The sequence below is a fragment of the Onychomys torridus genome, chromosome X (genome assembly GCF_903995425.1).
Source record: "Onychomys torridus chromosome X, mOncTor1.1, whole genome shotgun sequence".
NCBI classification, from domain to species: domain Eukaryota; kingdom Metazoa; phylum Chordata; class Mammalia; order Rodentia; family Cricetidae; genus Onychomys; species Onychomys torridus.
The window spans coordinates 12,632,761-12,655,166 of NC_050466.1; the positions used below are offsets into that span (position 1 = coordinate 12,632,761).

The following is a 22,406-nucleotide window of genomic DNA, read 5'->3' on the forward strand; positions in this document are numbered from 1 at the left end:
AGGCGGTGGTGGCACACGCCTGTAATCTCAGCACTCAGGAGGCAGAGGCAGGTGGATCTCTGTTTGAGGCCAGCCTGGTCTACAAAGTGAGTTCCAGGACAGGCTCCAAAGCTACAGAGAAACCCTGTCTCCAAAAACCAAAAAAAAAAAAAAAAAGATGATTCTTCAGAAGGGAAGCACAGCCATGTCCCCCAACTTCACATAGAGGAAAGTGCTGGTGCACATACAGAGGTTAAAAGGGTTTTTTATTTGGAGCCAACTATGCTAGGCTGCCATAACAAATTTCCATGTTCTGGATGGCTTCAACAAGGCTATTTCTTGGAGGTCTAGAGCCTGAGACTCACAAGATCAAGATGCTGGCAGATTTGTTGTCCTTCATGGCTTAGATAGCTATCTTTTTGCTGTGTCCTTTTATTGACTTTTCCTCTATATACTCTCCAGCTCCAGCATTCGCCTTTTCCACATCTTATAAGATCCTATTATGAAGGCCTCTGTAGTTGGGTCTGAGCTGGGGCCCCTCAAGGCCACAGGCAAGAGGCTTTTTCGTGAATTCGTAAACGAACATTGGGCGCCGGATGTAGCAGGAATCTTAACAGGTCTTATTAATAAAAGCAAACCTGAGGCCAGTTATTGGGGTGAATGCTGGAAGGTCAGAGAAGCAGAACAAGCCACAGCTACCTCACCTCGCCAGTTCCTCAGCTGATCCTGTTTCCTCAGACTGGAAGCCTCTGAGTCCTCATCCAAATGGATGTCAGCTGAACTGCTTCTCAAAAGCCTGAATGCTTAACCAGCCAAATGCTTCTAGTTCCCGGTTTTCATGCCTTTCTACTTTCTGCCATCATTCCCTGGGATTAAAGGCGTGAGTCACCATGCTTGGCTGTATCCTTGAACACACAGAGATCCAGATATATCTCTGCCTCTGGAATGCTAGGATTAAAGGCGTGTGCTACCACTGCCTATCCTCTATATTTAATATTGTGGCTGTTCTGTCTCTGACCCCAGTTTATTAGGGTGCACAATATTTCAGGGAACACAATACCACCACAAGCCTCTAATTACTTCTTAAAGGCCCCACCTCCAAATACTATGATATGAAGGCTAGAGCTTCCATGTTTTAATTTGGGGAGACAGGCTAGAGGTACAGCTCAGTGATCCCGAGTTCAATCCCCAGTAGCATTAAAAGTAGAGGAGACATGAACATAAGTCCACAGCACAGTAATAGCTCAGTAATTTAGCAATAGATTTTATGTTGGTATTTGCAACTAGGAATCTTAACTCCTAGTAATGACTTATATAGGCGTGTGTGTGTGTGTGTGTGTGTGTGTGTGTGTGTGTGTGTGTGTGTGTGTGTGTGTATCAATTTGTTTAACCGAGGTGTGGGCCCACACATGACTTGGTGTGCTTGTGAAGATCAGAGGACAACCTTGAGTGTCAGTGCTGGCTTTCCACCTCATTTGAGACAGTGTCTTTTGTTGTTTGATGCTGCATAGGCCAGGCTGGTTGGCCTGTGAACTCCCAGGGATCCTCCTGTCTCTTGTTTTGAGATTACACATGTGTGTTGCCATGTATGGCAATGAATTATGTGAATTCTGGGGATCTGAACTCATATCTGCATTCATTTCCCAAGTGCTGAGATTATAGGTGTGTGCCACCACAGCCAGCTTCATTTTTAAGAAGAAATTTAAATGCATTTATTTTATGTATATACATGTTTTGCTCCCATGTATGTCTGTGTACCACGTGCATTCCTGGTGCCCAAGGAAGGTGTTGGATCCCTTGGAATTGGAGTTATAGACAGCTGTGAGTTGCCATGTGGGAGCTGGGAATCAGACCTGGATCCTCTGCAGGAGCAACAAGCTCTTAACTACTAAGCCATCTTTCCAATCCCCCAATTTCATTTATACATTTTTCAGTGAATGCTTATGGACAAGGTAATTTTCCTCTTATTATATGTATAATTTGAGCTTATTTGTTGTGGGTTCAGGTCTTCTGTATTCCTAGTTTTACCTATTTTGGTACATATACATGTGTATATATGTGCTGGTGCATGTGTGTGGGTACACATACACATGTATGTGCCTATGGAAGCCAAAGAACATCATTGGGTGTCATTCCTCAGGCATCATCCATACACACATCCTCTTTTGAGACATTCAAGTGTCCTAGAATTCTCTAGTTATGCAGTTATGACTGCAGTGCTGGGGTGATAAGCTTACACCACCACACCCAACTTTTTACATAACTGCTGGGGTTTGAACTCAGGTCCCTATGCTAGGATTATCCTTTTCCCCCCTCTGAGGCCCTTTTGTGTTCTGGTACATGCATTGTTTTATTTTCCCTGTTTGAGGTAGGATCTTGCTATTTAATATAGGCTGGACCTGGATATTCTCCTGCAACAGCCTATTTCATGCCCATATGTGTGTGTGTGTGTATGTGTGTGTGTGTCTTTACCAACTAAAGCATCCCTCCATTTCTAGATTTTAATTTGGGGATTTTTTTTAACCTATAAGTAATTGGGAGTAGTAGTAGTATAAAATATTCCTTAGATTTTATTTTATATTTTATATTTTAGTTTACTTCATTTGTAAGTGCTTTACAACTGAGCCTCTTCTCCTTAGATATGTTTGTCTTTTGTTTTATTTGGTTGGTTGGTTGGTTTGGGTAGGGTCTCATTGTATAGCCCAAGTTGGCCTCAAATTGACAACCTTCCTGCTTCACACATCTGCTGATTCTATTTCCTTAACATTTCTCAAATTTATCCCATCCTTCTCCCCTTCTAACTACTTCAGCCCTTTCTGGCTAAGCCTCTCAGATTCACACTCCATATTTCCATATTATTATTATTAATCTTTCTGAAATGTATATTTACCATGTTTAAATTGTTTTATGGCTTCTGTTGTCTGTAGCTTCCAATCTTTATACCAGGACCCCTGCCTAATCCTCTAGTTTCATCTACTACTACTCTAGTATCTCTAATAATACCAAGCCCCATTCCATTTTCTTCCTAGTAACTGAAGAATTTTACCTTGTTCAATATGTTACCTTTGTCTGGTATGGTCTTTCTTTCCCAATCATTCCAGTAAACTCCAATTTATTCGTTCTCACTCTGTACAGTAAGTCTTGTGCTGCCCCCTATGTGTCTCTCCTCTGTATTTCTAAATTATTCTCAGCACCTCTCACTACATGGTCAGGTTGTTTAAACGGTCTACTTAGGTATATGTCACTTCCCTTTTAGTGCCTTGTAGTATGAATCTTAAAGAGTCTTATTAATAAAACTCAAACCCGAGGCCAGTTATTGGGGTGAATGCTGGAAGATCAGAGAAGCAGAACAAGCCACAGCTATCTCACCTTGCTAGTTCCTCAGGTGATCCTGTTTCCTCAGGCTGGAAGCTTCTGAGTCCTTCTCCACATGAATCTCAGCTGAACTGTGTTGCTCCAAAGCTTAACTAACTACATGCTTTTTCCTCTTTAGTTCCTGGTCCTCACGCCTTATATACGGTTTTTCTTTCTGCCCCCACTCCCTGGGATTAAAGGTGTGGGTCACCATGCTTAGCTGTTTCTAAAGTGGCCTTGAACTCAGAGATCTGGCTAGCTCTGCCTCCCAAGTGCTGGGATTAAAGGTGTGTACCACCACCACCCAACTTCTGTTATGGTTTACTCTTCCCATTTTCTAGCCACCATTTCTGGCTCTGTTCTAGTGGCTGTCTGTTCTCTGACCCCAGATATGTTTATTTTGGGGAACACACAATATTTCAGGGAACACAATACCTACCACAGTGCCTAAAATAGTGTCTGGTTCATTTTGGGTATTCAAATGTTGGTTGAGTGACTGAAGATCCAGAAAGGTAAAGTGACATTTTCAAGATTATGTTGTTCATAGGTGAAAAATTGAGGCTAGAAAATAAGTGCTTCTTTTTGCCTCATGCTATAAACCAGTGTTCATCCTAGGACATTATATAAAATTGGATAAATATATATTGTGTTTGATGGAATAAGTCACTTTAAGCTAGTTTAGTAAAAACATGCTTACATGTTACTTTGTAAATAAACAATATATGTACTGTATTTATCAGAACATGCTTCTAGTATATAGTTTTGCATGAAATATTTATATGCATAAGCAGTTAAAATAGTTTCAATAGATTAAAAGGCAATATATTAATATAATAGTAATAGATTAAAAGGTAACTGTCAGACTGGCCTTTTATTAATACACTCCCTCCCTTTCTCCCTCCCCCCTCTGGCGTGTGTGTGTGTGTGTGTGTGTGTGTGTGTCTGTCTGTCTGTCTGTCTGTCTGTGTCTGGTGTGTATGTGTATCTATGTGTTGGAAATATGTGCTGCAGATTAGACTCAGAGCCTCAGGCATGCTGAGCACACTATCACTGAGTTATATTTCTAGCCTTTGACTATATTTTGGTAGCACAGTTAAAAAAATAATGTGACATATTTTAGGCATACTACTTAAAAGATTGTGTGAGGTATAGTTTATAATATCTAATAGGATGGCAAAATTTGAAAAGTTACATTGGATGAATAGCTTAGTCAATGTTTGATTAAAATTTGTAGATTTAGCCAGGCAGTGATGGCGCACACCTTTAATCCCCAGCACTCGGGAGGCAGAGCCAGGCAGATCTCTGTGAGTTCAAGGCCAGCCTGGTCTACAGAGTGAGATCCAGGACAGGCACCAAAACTACACAGAGAAACCGTGTCTCGAAAAACAAAAAAAAAAAAAATAAGTAAATAAAAAATAAATAAAATAAAATTTGTAGATTTAAGTACCAACATATCAAGGTTTTTGTGTCCTTATATTCTTCCATTGTTTGTCGTGCATGAAAATTTTAGTTAGGGTTTAAAAACTTACACTCAAATATTATTTTGTAGTAGGGTAAAAAAATATATATTCAATTTAAGATTTTTTTAAGAAATTGAAGTTTTAAAAATTGAAGTATCAGGAAAAGCAAATCACCAGAAAGCTGAAATAGTATGTATCTTTATTTATCTTTTTTAATTAAGAGAGTTTCTATTCATTTCACAAACCAATCACAGATTACCCTGTCCTCCTGTATCTTTATTTTTTAATGTTTAATTTTCAGTTACAGGGATTCACCCAAGGCCTTGTACATTCCAAACACATGTTTTAATACTGAGCTACATTCCAGCCTGAAATAGTATGTTCTGATTAGTATAGATGCAGAGGACATAAGCTTTACTTTCCTAGCAATGTTTTTGCAACAGACTCTTGCTCTGTAGCCCTGGCTGGACTTGAGTTCCTAGTAATCTTCCTACCTCAGCTTCCCAAGTGCTGGGATTGCAGATGTGTACCCCCATGCCTGACTTACATAGCTACTCTGTTAGAATAATTGTTTTAAAAATATGTTCTTTAACCTTGCACTCCATACTAATTTTGTGATTATACAGATTCCAAATAAACTGAAAGACTGTTGATAGTGCAATGACAATACATCACCTGGGTTAACTCACAGGAAGACCCAAATCATAGTGTCACACAGGCTTCCTTTTAGCTTTGCATGCCCAGGCATGAAATTTGATAGCACAAAGAGTGGCTCCATTTCTTGAGAGGTAGATATATATTAACCAAGGTTATAAAGTTTATATTATTTAAAATTTGTAAATTCACCCCTCTTGTAATTACTGTGTTGTTATCACACTTAGAAAATGAAAAAAAAAAAGTCCTTGAGGTTATAGGCTTTGTGTAAGTGCGTGAATGTCCCCAGGCAAAAACCCATATTTACAATTGAAATGGTTGGAACAAGATCCAAGCACGTGGTGATTGTGTCCTTGAACTTTGGGTTCCTACCTCCTTTCCTCCCTCCTTTTTATTTACTGGAGAAAAAAAAAAGATGTGCCCTATTCATTTTCTAATTTACTGCAAAGTTAATGAAATTTAGCATTAACAACTGTATCTGGCATCCCATAGGCACTTATTTGGTTTTGGTGAATACTGTTAACAATACTCAAGGTCTTGTGCTTTGTCCCTGCAGGTTGATCCAAAAGATTACACGTTCAGTGGACTGAAGGATGAAACAGTAGGTCGATTACCTGGTAAAGTGGCAGGACAACAATTTGTCATTCAAGACTGTGAGAACTGTAACATCTATATTTTTGATCACTCAGCTACCATCACCATTGATGACTGCACCAACTGCATACTTTTTTTGGGACCAGTGAAAGGCAGTGTGTTTTTTCGAAATTGTAGAGATTGCAAGTGTACATTAGCTTGCCAACAGTTTCGTGTGAGGGACTGTAGAAAGCTGGAAGTCTTTCTGTGCTGTGCCACTCAACCTATTATTGAATCTTCCACAAATATCAAGTTTGGCTGTTTTCAGTGGTACTACCCTGAATTAGCAGCCCAATTCAAAGATGCAGGGCTCAGTATCTTCAATAACATATGGAGTCACGTTCATGATTTTACACCTGTATCAGGAGAGCTCAACTGGAGCCTTCTTCCAGAAAATGCTGTGGTTCAAGACTATGTTCCTATTCCAGCTACTGAAGAATTCAAAGCTGTACGAATTTCCACAGAAGCCAATAGAAGCATTGTTCCCATATCCAAGGGTCAGAGACAGAAGAGCAGTGATGAGTCATGCCTAGTGGTATTATTTGCTGATGATTATACAACTGCAAATGCCAGGAAACTAATTGATGAGGTAAGGAGAAAGAGAAGAGAAATAGACAGGTAGGACCATGCTACTTTGGAGAATTTCTAGGTTTTATTGTTATTATTTACAAATTATTAGAAATACTGGCAACCCTCAAGCTATAGTCCCCCAACTCCTTAGAAGCAGATCCCTTGGGCCTCAAAATCCTTTCTCAAGAAACTTTTTAAATCTAATTCAATTTAGTAAGCATTCAGAATATGTGCAGGTTACCATATTTCATTCATTATATGATGCTTGTTTGTTTTCCACATCTTTGCTGAAATACCTTGTGATTAGTTGCAACTTAAAAATAATAGAACATAGGTGATGCTGGAAATTAAGGCATACAGATACAATTCTTTGCCTCAAAGAATTTCCATTCTTCATTATAAACAATTTCCACACATGCTCACAATAGTCCTGCATATTGAAACATGGCCTTTTCTAATGATTTACTGAGAAAATATCTTTGGAGTTTTAATTGGCTAGAGGTTGGAAATGACATTTAAGAATACAACTTTTAGACCTTTCTTTAACACTGTCATCCACATTGGGCTCCTTATTTTTTATTGCCCCATCACCATTGGTAGGAGGTTGGGATATACAAATAATATAAATAAGATGGGGATTGGAATGGCAAAATCTCCAAGACTTTTTGAGTGGTGGCTTTCAGTGAGTTCATTAAGCAGAGAAGGGTTAATGCATAGCAGCTTCCCCTCAGAGCATTTGAGGAGGGAGAGGTCAAGGCTCCAGAAGCAGTTGTTCCTTTGTTGGTAGGTACACCAGTAGGAAGACATATTGAACAGAATTTATCCAGTAGGAATCTGTTTAAACTTCAAATTCAAGCTTCCAGAGGTGGATATGTAAGTTTCTTTCTAAGCGGATTGTTTGAAAGTTGAAGCATACCAAAAGGAGTGATGGTGTTGACAAGAAGTATAAAGAAATATCTCCCTGTAGGTATTCATCTGTAATGCAGAGAACCCATATCTGGCATCTACAAAGTATATTTTGTGGTACAGCTTTTAAAACTATTGAAGCTAAAGTATAATTATGATATTTTTTTTCTTTTCTCGTTTTTTTTTTTTTTAATTCAAGGTCTCTCTGTGTAGCCCTGCCTGACCTAAAACTTACTATGTAGAGCAGGACTGTGTCTTGAACTTCCAGCAATCCTCCTGCCTCTGCATCCCAGTGGGTTAAGCCATTGTGTCTGGCTTAAGATGTTGACTTTTTTTTTGTTACGGCAACATGATAAGAAGCATGCTGTAAGTTTTGTAAAATGTGCTTGTAGCCTTTGCATTATCTAGTCACATGTTAATTCAACATCTGAGAAGTAAATATCTTCATCATGTTGTCTGGCAAATTTCTTTTGTATGATGAATTTTTACTACATATAATTTTCAGAACATTTAATCATTCAAGTTAAACTCCATTTTGGTAGATAATCAGGAGTCCACACACAGATATTTTAACATGTTTAAAGAAAAAAAAGCCATTAGCACAGTCTTTGAGTCATCAATGTTCTGAACTCTTTGACTTTTGGTATCTGATGTGTGAAATGGCCTTTGCAAGAATATGACTTAGAAGAGTGATGTTCTTTAAATGTCCTTCTGGAATGCAAAATAAAAATCCTACAATACTACTAATAATAGTAGCTTACTACTCTTACATAATGTTAGCTATATGTCAGGCACTGTTAAAAGGGATTTACATGAATTAACCCAGTGTTCAAAACAACCCTGTGAACCACAGACAGGGTAAGTAACTTGGCAAAGGTCTCTTAGCTAGCTGGTAAACATACATACAGACTGATAGTCTTTCTGTGTACTAACCCTTAAACATAAAGCTGTTTTGCTGTCCAGTGCTTGGTGTAGCAATGTGACCCAAAGCTTGTTGAGTCGGGGGACTTCTAACTAAAGATGCTTTCATTAGTATCGTCTAGTTCTGAAAGCACAAAATGAAGGAATAAATGATTTAAAATGAAGTTGTTTAGAGGTCACCAGTGTTCCTGTAATGCCTCACTTATGCCTTACTTACTTATGTAAGTAAGCCCAATAAACTAATTGGTTCACACAAAAACAAAAAAAGGAAGAGAGTGAAAAAGAAAGAAATTGAAAATGAAAATTACATATTGAGAGTATCAAAGCATGCTGAATAATAAAATACCAACACATTTTTAATTGTAAAACTTTATTTTTTTTTAAATGACAAAGATTTAAAATAGAGGAAAGTTCCTCCCACCTTCCCACCTGAAAAGTTTGTAGTATGAGCCATAAAGCATTTTCTTCACTTAAGATGATAACTTTGGAATAGGTTAAAGATGATTCCCACAGGTGGTGCACTTCACAGGCAGCCACAGTCCCATAGTTAAGTTAGTCAATTTCCCTCTCCAGAGGATTCATAGGTAATGCCTCTGTTTAATTGGAAAGGGTAAAATGCATATGGGCCCCAGAGTTTTCCATTTGATGTGAATTTGATTTTTCTTTTTCTGTTGATTTTCTGAAAAGTTCCATGGCTGTTATTTTCTTTTGCTTTTTTTCTCACAAGGAATGTATAAAATTTCTTTGTATACAGCATAATACTGGCAAGTGACCAATGATATTTGAATTCATTGGCTCATATGTGATTGAGTTTTCAGTGAGTTTACTCCATGCATCCTCAAAACCATTAATGAATACAAAAGGCATAAGGAGCCCAACTAACACACTAATGGTCTTAATCACATCATGACTCAATCCATCATGCTAGGAAAAGGAACAGACATAAATGTTATGTTGAGAGATTATATATTATTTTAAATAATACTTGAGTTAGCAAAGAAACTAGTTAGTTCTGAAAAAAATAAAAGTTAAGTTTTTCTCACAACACAACCATGTTAGGACAGCTTAGACTTGCTTGCTTTTATATGAATCACATATATTTCTGGGATAAATTAGAGTAAACAAGGCTTGAATTAAGTATATTTTATAATTGAAATTGGTTTGTCACCACAATTTAAAAGTCTTCAGAAATATGATTGGTGCCCAACGTGGGGCAAAAATTTCCACCTAAAACCTGAGAAAAAAAATTCTAAGACGGAGCTAAAAACAGCTTCCTAATGTCTCTCTCAAGTTAGCGGCAGCCTGCCGGTTTGAACTACTATGGCGGGTTCCTGGCGTGTGCGTCTGACCTGCAGTGTGGCGGGAATGAGGAATCTACAAGCGGCACTTTACTCTGCTGTGTGGTAGATTTAGCCTTTGCTAATATAAAAAAAAGAAAAAAAAGGTTTCTGGGCTATGCACTTCTTTGATGGAACTGCTTCTGATAGTTGATGGTACACATGGCTCCAGACCCAGAGCTGTCGGTAAACTGTACCACCGCCATGTTGGGAAACTGAGGTGGGTGGAGCCAGCAGCCACAGTGGCATTTCAGTCTTACAAAGATGGATATTACACAGAGAATCTGGTTTGTCTTGTCTTTGGGATTTTTAACTGCAGAAAAAGATTTGATCGTAAAAACTGTTGAGTTAAACAAATATGTAAATTTTAAAGGTACCTTGACTTCAAAATTTGGATATAAGGATATGTTGCTTTGGAAAGGAGTCTCTGCTTTTGTTTCCACAGAAAGCCAGAGGCTTTGGATTTGTTCCAGATTAAGGTACATCAGGTTTGATCAGCCAAGACCACCTGAAAGGTCTCTGATGACACCATGGCCCAGGTGATCCAACATCCAGAATGGTTTCAAGGCAACTGGCTCAGAGGTTTACCCTCACGGACTACTTCATAATCCTAAAATTTTCTTTATGTCCCCATAAGATACAGCGCCCCCCCTCCAGCAGGAAGTAGTAAGAGAAACTACGCCCAAATTCCCAGCTGTCTTTGGAGATGGAATTGGCTCACTCCTTCTCTAAACCCAGACATATTGCTAAAAGAAAAGGTTAAGAGATTCTTGTGTCCCAAATCAGAAGAGCCCTCTGGCGTGGGACAGAGAAAAACCACTATTTTATTTAAAACAGGTTGATTATAAATGCAATCTTTTTCTAAAGAAAAAAGGGGATATGATATAGATATAATAGGATGAAAGGGTAGATTGAGAAACTTACTTCTAAAGAGCAACAACTTGTTTAAAATGTTTTACATTGGTATAGATTTTAGTCTATTGATACAAACTTAAAGTTAATTTTGTTATACTGTGTGTATATTTCTAATCATGTTTAAGGTATTATGTTTGTATAGCTCATTTTAAATTGAAATGGATAATTAAAAATAGATTGATAATTAGTCATCTATGATAATCATACTCGTAGCCATGTTAGTTAAGTCTTCTAGATATACATAGACATATTTCAGATAGATAGGTAATCTTCAAATACTTCAAAGACCTACAGAATATGGCATTTAAAATACTTTTAAAATTTAGACTTTCTGGACAGTGAGACATGTATGTCTGCTCCTGGCAGCACCGATTTACTTCAGAGAGGAAGATGGGCATTGAAGACACTTCATATGGAGTTTATCTTCACCTTGGCAAAAATAGCCATTTGGACAAGAAACTGTTCTTGCCTGGACTGCTTGATCAACTTGACATGCAGGACCCATAGAAAGGTGACCACTAAACTTTGCTTGACAAAATGGTCCTTCAGGTTCCTGCTTCGCAGAGGAAACTGCCAGACATTCTACAGGACACTGAGAGAAGTGACCGAGAGACTCTAGCCCTGTGGGCTGAAGACAAATGCCCCAACTTTATAAAGGAACATTAGGTGACTGTCCAGGCTGCCAGCTGTCTCTGTCTACTCTTGCAAGACTCCCGAAAGTTGCTTGCATCCTTCTCCTGGTTCTCAGGTAATATTATATCCTTCTGAGGTCTTTGATGTGGTTGAAGACTAGATAGTTATAATTTCCTCAGTTATGATACAAGATAAGTTAGATATAAAACCTTAGACTCACAAATATAAGATAGATAGGATATCTTCTTTAATATTGTAACTATAATTCTTGCTTGATAATTGTTTTGTTATATGTAATTTTACTATGTAAAAGTTAAAACCTTCCTTAAAAAAAAAAAAAGAAAAGGGGAAGTGCTGTGGATATCGCTCTGTACAAATAAAATGCTGTTTGGCCAGTGGCTAGGCAGGAAGTATAGGCGGGACAAGAGAGAAGAGGATTCTGGGAAGTAGAAGGCTGGAGGGAGACACTGCCAGCCGCTGCCATGAGAAGCAACATGTAAAGACACTGGTAAGCCACAAGCCATGTGGCAAAGTATAGACTAACAGAAATGGGTTAATTTAAGATAGAAGAAGTAGATAACAAGAAGCCTGCCACAGCCATACAGTTTCTAAACAATGTAAGTTTCTGTGTGCTTTCTTGGTTGGGTCTGAGCGACTGTGGGACTGGCGGGTAAGAGAGATTTGTCCTGACTGGGCCAGGCAGGAAAACTCTAGGTACATATGATTTTCATGTAAAAGAGCCTCTAAACATCTTCAGTGAAAATATTAAGGTAGATACAGCTTCATAGTTCATGTTTTGTTTTAGACAATGATATTTTCAATTAATCTCTTTTTTTTTTGAGAAAATGTCTTATTCAGCTTGTGTTGGCCTTAAGCTGGGTGTGTAGCCAAAGATGGCCTTGAATTTTTGATCCTCCTACCTTGACCTCTTGAGCACTAGGATTATATCGTGAACCAACATGCTTGGCCATTTAAGCATTTTTTTTTTTTTAGTTTATATCTGTCTATAAAATTAGAAACAGTGATGAGATTTATTCTGATATTTTAACTCTTTACAGTTACTGTCTAGTAATAATGTCCACAGGGTTTCTCGTAATTTTTAATGTATCTTCTTGTCTGAGGCCACACTAAGTGAGAATTCTGAAATAGGATTTGAGTTTCATTCAATTTAGCATGAAATATTATGAGCTGTTGCCCCTGATTTTATAGAATAAATTGGAAAATGTCTGCAGTCAAGTAAATACAAATTTATAATGATATGTAGGTAACTGATTTTTTTAAGAAAGAATTCTCCATTGTTTTTTGTTTGTTTGTTTGTTTTGTTTTTTTCAGACATGGTTTCTCTTTGTGGGCCTGGCTGTCCTGGAACTCGCTCTGTATACCAGACTGGCCTTGAACTCAGAGATCTTCTTACCTGTGCCTCCTGAGTGTTGGGATCAAACAACTGAGCCTCCAGCACCTAGCCTAAAAAAGAAGTCTTTAATCCACCATCACATTAACTTGAATTAAAATCAAAGCTCTGTTGACTAATAGTTATATGATCTTAACCATGATATATCTTAGTTGTCTCATGTCTACAAGGAAGATGGTGGTAGTACCCATCTCATGAAAGGTTAAATGTATATTTATATAAATATATATAAAATACATAATGTTCAGAAAACTTTATGTACATAGTAAATGCTCTCATACATGTGGTCTATCATTCTTGCACTATACTATACAAATTGCTGTGATGGATTTAACAAATTATGTTGATTGTAATGAACTATGGCATTTTTCACTGAACATTTACTGTATCATCAAATTAAGCTTCTGTTTAGTAGTTGTAAAGAAACAACAGCAGAGTGTGAATTACTCAGAACTAAAACAAAAATCAGAATGCTGTGTTGTATTATATACAGAAAAATGCTCAAGTGACAAAACCTTGTTTTCATCCCAGAGGTTCATTTTAAAATCTGAATGAAATTTTATTCTCCACAGATGGTTGGGAAAGGGTTTTGCCTGGTGCAAACAAAGGAAGTGTCAATGAAAGCCGAAGATGCCCAAAGGGTTTTCCGAGAAAAGGCATCTGACTTTTTTCTTCTTCTGAACAAAGGTATTTTCCAGATGACTGGGCTACTTTTGTGCTTATTTTCTTGATTGACTCTCTTAATATTTCTCTTCTATGTTGCTTTCTCTTCTTCTTTTGTTTTGTGTTTTTCCAATACCCAAGAAGCCCTGTATAATTCACTTTTTTCCTGTTTGTGTTCTTAGTCACATTTCTATATTATTTTAGTTTTCATTTTATTATTATTTTACCTTTGTACTGTTGCAAAGTACATGATAAAGATGTGCTTTAGCTGTACTGAAAAAGAAGTAAGAAATATAAAGTCACTATTTTCTGTTTTCATATAATTAACTTCTCATGAAAAATTATAATTTTCCCTATTAAGTAAATACCACCAATAAGTTTCAGATATTGAAGAAATGTGCACAAGAGAGGAGCTAGAATGTATGTATCCTGCTGAAGGGCTGCTGCTTGCCTGTATTTTCTTTTTTCTTTTTTTTTTTTTTTGTTGTTTTGTTTTGTTTTGTTTTTTGTTTTTCAAGGCAGGGTTTCTCTGTGTAGCTTTTGCACCTTTCCTGGAACTCGCTTTGGAGACCAGGCTGGCCTCGAACTCACAGAGATCCACCTGCCTCTGCCTCCCAAGTGCTGGGATTAAAGGCATGTGCCACCAATGCCCGGCAACCTGTATTTTCTTATAAGCATACTGACACTGGAGGTCAAAGTATTGTCCATCTGTTGGGAGGAGGGACATTGTTTGCTCAAGGCTCTAAGTCAGTATCAATAGCAATATGGAATGCTAATTAGGTATACCCTACAGACAGGGAACATCTGTATGTGTGTTCTTTATGTATAAATAAATTATAATGAACTCAAAATGTGTATGGAAACAGCATTGGAGGACTATTAGGATAATTTTAATCAGTGATGCTTTGTGTAATTAGGCTGTTAAGTGTTAGCACAGTATTTCATATCCTTTTTTTTTTTTAATTATTGTAGTAGTAGAAGGACTTAATCCAGTGCTTGAGTCTACCTCAGAATATATTTTGACATAGGAACATTCAAATGAAATCTTGAAAATGAACCTCATCAACTTTTAGGAATGGAATTGAGCCGTAAGTCTAAAAAATATCCTAAAGTGTTAGGGTTAGAGTTAAAGTCAGCAATCTGAATCAAGGATTTATATATTTGTATAATATTAGTAAATAAATCTTATAGGATTGCTTCAACCTAAACAGTATCTGTCTTTAAATAATACAACGTTTTACATGGAAGTAGTAAAGTGTTTTGTTGCTAGAAAAAGTAGAACTAAAACCAGTGAGCAGATGTTATGGGAATTTCAGGAAATAAATGTCATACAAACAAGTCTTAAAAAACAGGGATGCCGGGGCTGGAGAGATGGCTCAGTGATTAAGAGCATTGACTGCTCTTCCAGAGGACTTGTGTTCGATTCCTGGCATCCACATGGCAGCTCACAGCTGTCTGTAATTCCGGTTCCAGGGGACCCGGCACCCATACACCAATGCACATAAAATAAAAATAAATTTTTAAAAATGCAAAGATGCCTACAGGAAGTACTCAGACTAAAGCAGTAATGTCAGGTCAAAAGAATCAGCTTGAGGGAGTTTGCATTTGGGGACAGTTTGACCATTAAAAAGAATAATGGGGGTTGGTATAAGGGTGCCTAGCATGTTTGAGGACCTGGATTCCATTTCCAGCACCAAAATAAATAAATAAATAAATAAACCCCACAAAGAATAATGCAGGTAATTTAACAACTGTTATGCACCTGTGCGAAAGGAAAGGCCTGAGCAATGTAGTGCACACCTGTAATCCCTGTACTTGGGAGGTAGAGGAAAGAGGAATTCATGAGTTCAAGGCCATCCTTAGCTATATGATGAGTTCAGGACCAGCTTGAGCTGCTTGGGACCATTTCACAAAAGAGGGATGGGGCAGTGGTGTCGTATGCATTTAATCCCAGCACTAGGAAGGCAGAGGCAGGTGGATCTCTGTGAGTTCGAGGCCAGCTTGGTCTACAGAGTGAGTTCCAGGACAGCCAAGAGTGTATAGTAAAATCCTGTCTCAAAAACAAAAACAAAACAAGCAAAACACCAAAGAGATGCAGTGAACATTATGATTATATGCTGCCTCTCTTGCCTTCTGCCTCCTGCCTCTTTTGTCTTTCTTTATTCTTTTTTAAATCTGGAGAAAGGGAATCTTTTCAATCTGTATGATAACTGAACTAAGATAAGAAAGTTACAGCTGGGCGGTGGTGGCACACGCCTTTAATCCCAGGACTCAGGAGGCAGAGCCAGGTGGATCTCTGTGAGTTCAAGGCCAGCCTGGTCTACAGAGTGAGATCCAGGACAGGCACCAAAACTACACAGAGAAACCCTGTCAGGAAAAAAAAAGAAAGAAAGAAAAAGGAAGGAAGGATGGAGGGAGGGAGGAAGGAAAGTTAATTACATGACACCACAAGGAAACAACCAAGTCTAAAATACAAGACATTCTATAAAGATAGCTAGCTACCTTTCTTCAAATAAGGGAACTCTTTTAGATTAAAATAATCTGAAGAGATGTAACAATGCAATGAGAGAACCTTGATTTGATATGGGGTTGATGTGAAGTGGGCTACAAAGGTAGTTTTTAAACTAGGAATTTGAAGGTGATAGGAGTTGTTTAATTTCCTTAGGTATGGAAATAGTATTGTGGTTAGGTAGGATATGCGTGCTGAGTATCATGGTGTCAGCAAAACAAAAATAAAGCATGTGTGTGTACACGATGTATAGTATGTAGGGGCCAGCAAGATGACTCAATGAGTAAAAGCACTTGCCACCAAGCCTCATGACCTTGAGTTCAGCCTCAGGGTCCCACATGAAAGGAGAGAACTAACTCCCACAAGTTGTCCTCTGATCTCCAAAAGTGTGCCATGGTGATGAGCGCCCCCCCCCACACACACATTCACATCTCCAAAAAGAAATAAATACACAAACAATTTTTTTTTTTTTAAAAAGCCTATGTGGTGACTATAGTTAAAGGTAAGATGGATATTTATTCTATTCTTTCAGTGTTTCTATAATGTGAGTTTTTTTTTTAATTAAAAATTGGAGGGATTGGAGTAATGGCTCGACGCTTAAGAGCACTCACTGGCTGTTTCTCCAGACCACCTAGGTTCTAGTCTCAGTGGTGGCTGACAACTGTCTGTAATTCCAGTTCCTATGGATCTGATGCCCTCTTCTGGCCTCCAAAGGCATTGCATGCACATTGTCCACACACATACATGCAGGCAAAACACATAAACACATAAAATAATTAAAAGTAAAATAGAAACTTTCAAAATTTATATTATTCTCAAACCCTCCAAAAATGGAGAAAATATTTCAATCTTCCCAATAGTGAGTATATTACATCATGTGGAATAGCAAGCAGACTTGGTCCTAATATTTTAACAGGGTGGACTGGACCCTCTTCTCAGGCAGGTCATTGTCTTGAGTAGGACTGGTCTGTGCATTATAGAATGTTGAACAGCATTTATGGCTCCTGCCCTCTTGATACACATTTCTTTAATTGTAGCAACAACATCAAAAATGTCTTTAGACATTGCCTGATGTCTCTTAAGGAGACAGAATAAGTTCTTAGTTGAAAACCAATTATTTAAAAGCATAGGCTTGATCTTGAAAATTCACTTTTATTGTAATTCATAGCTGAATCTAAACTAGTCTTTAATCACAATTTAGTTCATTTAGTTAACTCTTTTTAGTTAATAAATATTATTGTTTGACTATTAATAAGAGAATCTGTGGTTTTCCATTCCAGGACTTCCAAATCTGACTAATCCTCAAAACCATCTGGGATGTGTTTAAAAATGTAAATTTCCTACTATCTTAGAAGCCTTTATGATATGTCCTTGGAATCAACATTTTGGTAGTTTCTCAAATGGTCCTGAGCACTAATTAGACTTGTTTTCCTTTGTTTTGGAGGTTAATTTTCTTCAATAAAAACAGTAGATGAGATATGAACACTAGTATAGGGCAGTCAGACAAAATGGTGATGTGTAGGCCACTCCAGGTTTGATGATTTATGTGGCAGGAATCTTAAAAGGTCTTATTAATGAAATCAAACCTGAGGCCAGTTATTGTGGTGAATGCTGGAAGATCAGAGAAGCAGAACAAGCCACAGCTATCTCACCTTGCTAGTTCCTCAGGTGATCCTTTTTCCTCAGGCTGGAAGCTTCTGAGTCCTCATCCCAATGGCTCTTAGCTGAAATGTGTTGCTCCACAGCCTGAATGCTTAACCAACCAAAATGCTTAACTAACTACAGATTTAGTCTGAATTTTCATGCTTTTTATTTTTAATATGTTTTTAGAATACTTTTAAATTTACAGAAACTTTGCAAAGACAGTACCAAGAATTTCTGTATACCCTTTACCTGCTTCTCCAAATGTTAACATAGCCAAATAGTCAAAACCAAGAAATTTACATTGGTAAAATGTTAACTAATACAGTCTGTTCTCATTTCACCAGATGTTTATCAACAAGTTTCAGTTCCAGAATTCAATTCTAGATCCCACATTGGCTTTAGTTGCTATGTTTCCTGAATCTCCTCAAACTTTGAAACACTTCCAGTTGGTGTGAAGAATATTGTTCTGTTGGGGATTGTCTGAGGTTTTCTCAGGTTAGGAAGGTTTTGTAGAAGAAGTGAAATACCCTTCTCTTTACATCACAGCCTAGGCTCAGCATGAGATGGTATCTGCTCTACTTTTTTATCTTGCATTGCAGTGGGGGCACATTTGTCTACAGGACAAATGTAAAAGTCAGAGGATACTTAATGGGAGCAGATTCTCTTCTACCATGTGGGTACCAGGGATCAAATGCAGGTTGTCAGACTTTTACTCTCTTTTTCCCATCAATCTAGAGATTTATGTTTTGTTTGGTAGTTTTTGTTTTCAGCTTTATTGATACATAATTGCCAGATATTACATTTTAAAGTGTATAATCTAGTGACTTTACCTATCCCTATATTATAAATGGTTACCACAGTTACCTCATATAATTATCTTTAAATTTTTGTTTAAAATATTATTATTATTATTATTATTATTATTATTATTATTATTATTATTATATGTATGTATGTATGTGGGTGCATGTTCCAAGGTACAACTAAAGAGGTTAGAGGACAACGCTGTTAAGTCACTTCCCTGTTTCTACCTTTATTGAGTTCTGGGGATTGAACTCAGATTTCTAGGCTTTGCAGCCTGTGTGTGGTTGTGCTGTGCATTCTAGATAGGAGATAGCTCAAGCTATATATGCAGCCCCAACTTGCTAATCATATAACTACACTAGTTTATATGATGTAACCAGCATCTTGCAGTTTCTCCAGTCTCTAGCCTGGATGACCAGGAACTCACAGAGATCTGCCTGCCTCTGTCCTCCAAGTGCTAGGATTAAAGACATAAGCCACCAAGAGTAGTTCATATCATACTTTTTGTCCACCTATCTGTCAACAAGACTCTTAAATTTGATTCCATTTCTTGGTTATAGTGAATAATGCCTCAATAATGCCGGATTTTTTTTTCTGGGTAGTGATTTGATTTCTTTGGAATATATACCCAGAAGTAGGATTGCTCGATTATATGGATGGTTTTTTTTTTGTTTGTTTGTTTGTTTTTTTGTTGTTTTTGGTTTTTTTTTTTTTTTGAGAAGTATTTTCATAATGGCTGTAACAATTTAAATTCCCACTAGTGGTGCACAAAGATTCTTCTTTCTCCACATCCTCACCTAACATGTATGTGAAGTTGATGTCTAATCATGGATTTGATTTGCATTTTCTTGATTAGTGACATTCAGAACCTTTTCATGTGATGTTTCTAATTTTATTGATAGTTTCAGAGAAGTGTTTTGCCTTTCAATTTTCTTTTCAATTCCATTAGGTTTCTATACTCACATTTATTATTTCCTTACTTTCACTAACATTAGATATGATTGTTCTTTCTCTAGCTTCTTAAAGTTTGAGCATAAATTACAGATTTTAGTATGATTTTTGACTTTGAAAACTTACAGCTAACAGCATGCCTGAGTGAAGCACATGTACACACATGTTCTTATGAAGCATAGCACAACCTTCCTCATTTAGGTACAATGGACACCAAGTTTTGGGACTATGTCAACACCAAAATGAGTAGGGAATCTCAGAAATAAAATAAAATAAGAAGACTGAAGCTCACTCTGCTGGGAACATGAACAGCAAGCATGTCTGAGAACAGCCACAAAAGGAGAGCAAGTATTAATGAGGAAGGGACTTACACACTTAAGGGACTTAGAGGTAGTTACAGAAGAATTTCAGCAAGTAGGCAAATGAGGATCTACTATATATGTATTTAATACTGATTGTTTTCCTATAAGTATGACTTTAGCTGTATTCTAAAACTTTCAACACATTATATTTTCATATTCATTCAGTTCAAGAAGTGGCAAAATACAGCCCACAGCTTGCATTAGAAAATGAAGTTTTATGGGAGTAATGGCCATATTCATTCTTTTATCTATTCTCCTGCTTTTGTGCTACAACCAAAGAGTATTTCGTGGCAGGCAATGTATAGTCCAAAAAACCTAAAATTTTTTTATCTGGTCCTTTATAGAGGAAATAACTTGACATTTAATTTAGTGAGAAGTATTTTTAAAGCTAATAGAAGTGGCACATTCCTGAGACACAAGGATCATGAGTATCGGGCAGCATAGGCTATATGTGAGTTCAAGATCAACTTGGATTACCTATTAGAATACTGTCTCAAAAAAATGAAAAAGAAAAGAAAAACAAAAATTGGGGAATGGAGAGATGGCTCAGTCATTAGGATCACTTGAACCCGAGTTCAATTCCCAGTACTCATGTTGGGTGGCTCAGGAATGCCTATAACTAAAACTGTAGGGCATCCTCTGCTGGCTTCCAAGTGCATATACCCTGAAAAAGACAAACATACTGTTTTCTACAGTTAGTTAAACTTGTTTTATGACACAGGCTACAGTCTGTTTTATTTGTATTTCATGCTTGTGTGAGGATAATGTAAAATCAGTTGCTTGATAGAATAGTATATAAATATCTACTATGTCAACTTAGTTGATAATAATATGCAAGTCATCTCTCTTCTTAATTTTATGCCTACTTATTTGATACCTTAATGAGAGAAATGTTGAACTCTATAGGTGTCACTGAGGATTTGTGTATTTCTCTTTTCTAATCTATGGGGATTCACCTTGTGTACTTTGGAGGTCTAGTAATTGCATATGTATTAGGATTCTTACATCTTCTTTGGAAAAGCCTTGATTATATAATAGCACCCCCTATCTCTGACTGTCTTCCTTTTCTAAAATCAATTTTATCTAAAATTACTGTTTTAGTTTGATTAGTATTCTATATCTTTTTTTATCAAATCTGTATAATTAAGTTACATTTTTTGATAGCATATAGTTGGTTTCTGCTTTTCAGACAGTCTAATAGTCTTTCCTTTAACTGCTGTGTTTAGCATTCATATTGGATATTATTGATAAAGTTGGATCAAAGTCTATCATGTTGCTAGCTTTTTTTCTGTTATATTTTTGTTACCTCTTTTTCCATGTAATTGAGCATTTTTATAATTCCACTTAACCTTCTATTGACTTGTTAATTTTACATGTTTTTATAAAATTTAGTTTCATAGAAGTAAATTAAAATTTAGGTAATTTACATCTACCTTCTAATATTCTTCAACTTAACTCATAGTATAAAAACCTGCTAACATACTTTCAGATCTCCCTTCCCATATTGTATCCCTTATCATTTCTTTTACTATTATGTTTATTATGATGCATTGTTATAATGGATTATTAATGTTATTGCTTTGAGTTGTCACATATTTTTAGAGCAATATAAAATAAGAAAAATAGAGATCATATTTAACTGGCTGTTTTAGAACAGAGGAATGCCATAATCCTTTTAAAATGCAATTATTATTACTCTGGTTGTTGTAGGATACAAGCAGAGAGACCAGATAGGCTGTTGCTCTAATCTAAGTGATGCAGGATAGTGGTTTGTTCATGACAGCTGAGATGCCTAGATTTAAAGCTATTGTGGAGTATTTGAATATGAAGTTTACACTGAAACACTAAAACATGACCAGTATCCTTGTTGACCTCATAATTCACTTAGAAGTAATCACAGTAATTTCAGTAAGCATCATTAGACACATAGGGCTAATTAAGGAATACACTGTCATTATCATATTTTCTTAAATTTTAGGATTATCCTAGTGTAAACTGACACATTTACATACCTGTCTTATTGGTATTACTGTCTTAGAAAATTATTAAGCCACTTATTGGAAATTCACCATATTCTATTAAAGAATATCAACCAATATACCTGTTTATTTAGTTCTTTCTGAATTCTAGATTATATTCTCTATAGAAAACAAGAACTGTCAATAATAAATACCTAATTTAAAAGAAAGAGAGACTAGGGACACATCTCAGGGGTAGAGTGCTTGCCTTACAAAACCAGGGCTCTGGATTCAATCTCCAATACCAAAATTAAGGAAGAATAAAATTATCTTCTGTAACTTTCTAGACATACTACCTCTATTCAAAAATAGAATTTGGGGCTCAAGAGATGGCTCTGCGGTTAATAATACTTGTTGCTCTTGCAAAGGACTGAAGGTTGGTTCCCAGCACCCACATATGGCTCACAATCATCCATAACTACAGTTCCAGAGGATCTCACACCCTCACCTCACATATGTACATACAAGGAAAATACTCATTAAAATAAAATAAGTAAATCTTTAAAAAATAAAATTTAATGAACCCCTGTGTTCCAACCCCTATTTCCATCAACTTTTGTCAGACTTTTAAAACATCTTGCTAGCTAAACTCGTGCTTATAATCTCAGCATTTGGAAGGTGAGAAAAAAGGTTGCCACAAAGTTCAGGACAGCCTGGGTTCCATAGTAAGTTCCAGGCTAGC

General features: G+C 36.9%; 1 protein-coding gene across 1 annotated transcript in view; it reads left to right on the forward strand.

Annotated features, from left to right (window-relative positions):
• Positions 1-22,406, forward strand: part of Rp2 (RP2 activator of ARL3 GTPase) — a 33,771-nt gene that overhangs the window by 5,584 nt on the left and 5,781 nt on the right. Inside the window, exons 2-3 of the mRNA XM_036174854.1 lie at positions 6,004-6,669; positions 13,346-13,460. Of these exons, the coding sequence (XP_036030747.1) occupies positions 6,004-6,669; positions 13,346-13,460 (781 nt within the window). The remainder of the gene's footprint in view (positions 1-6,003; positions 6,670-13,345; positions 13,461-22,406) is intronic.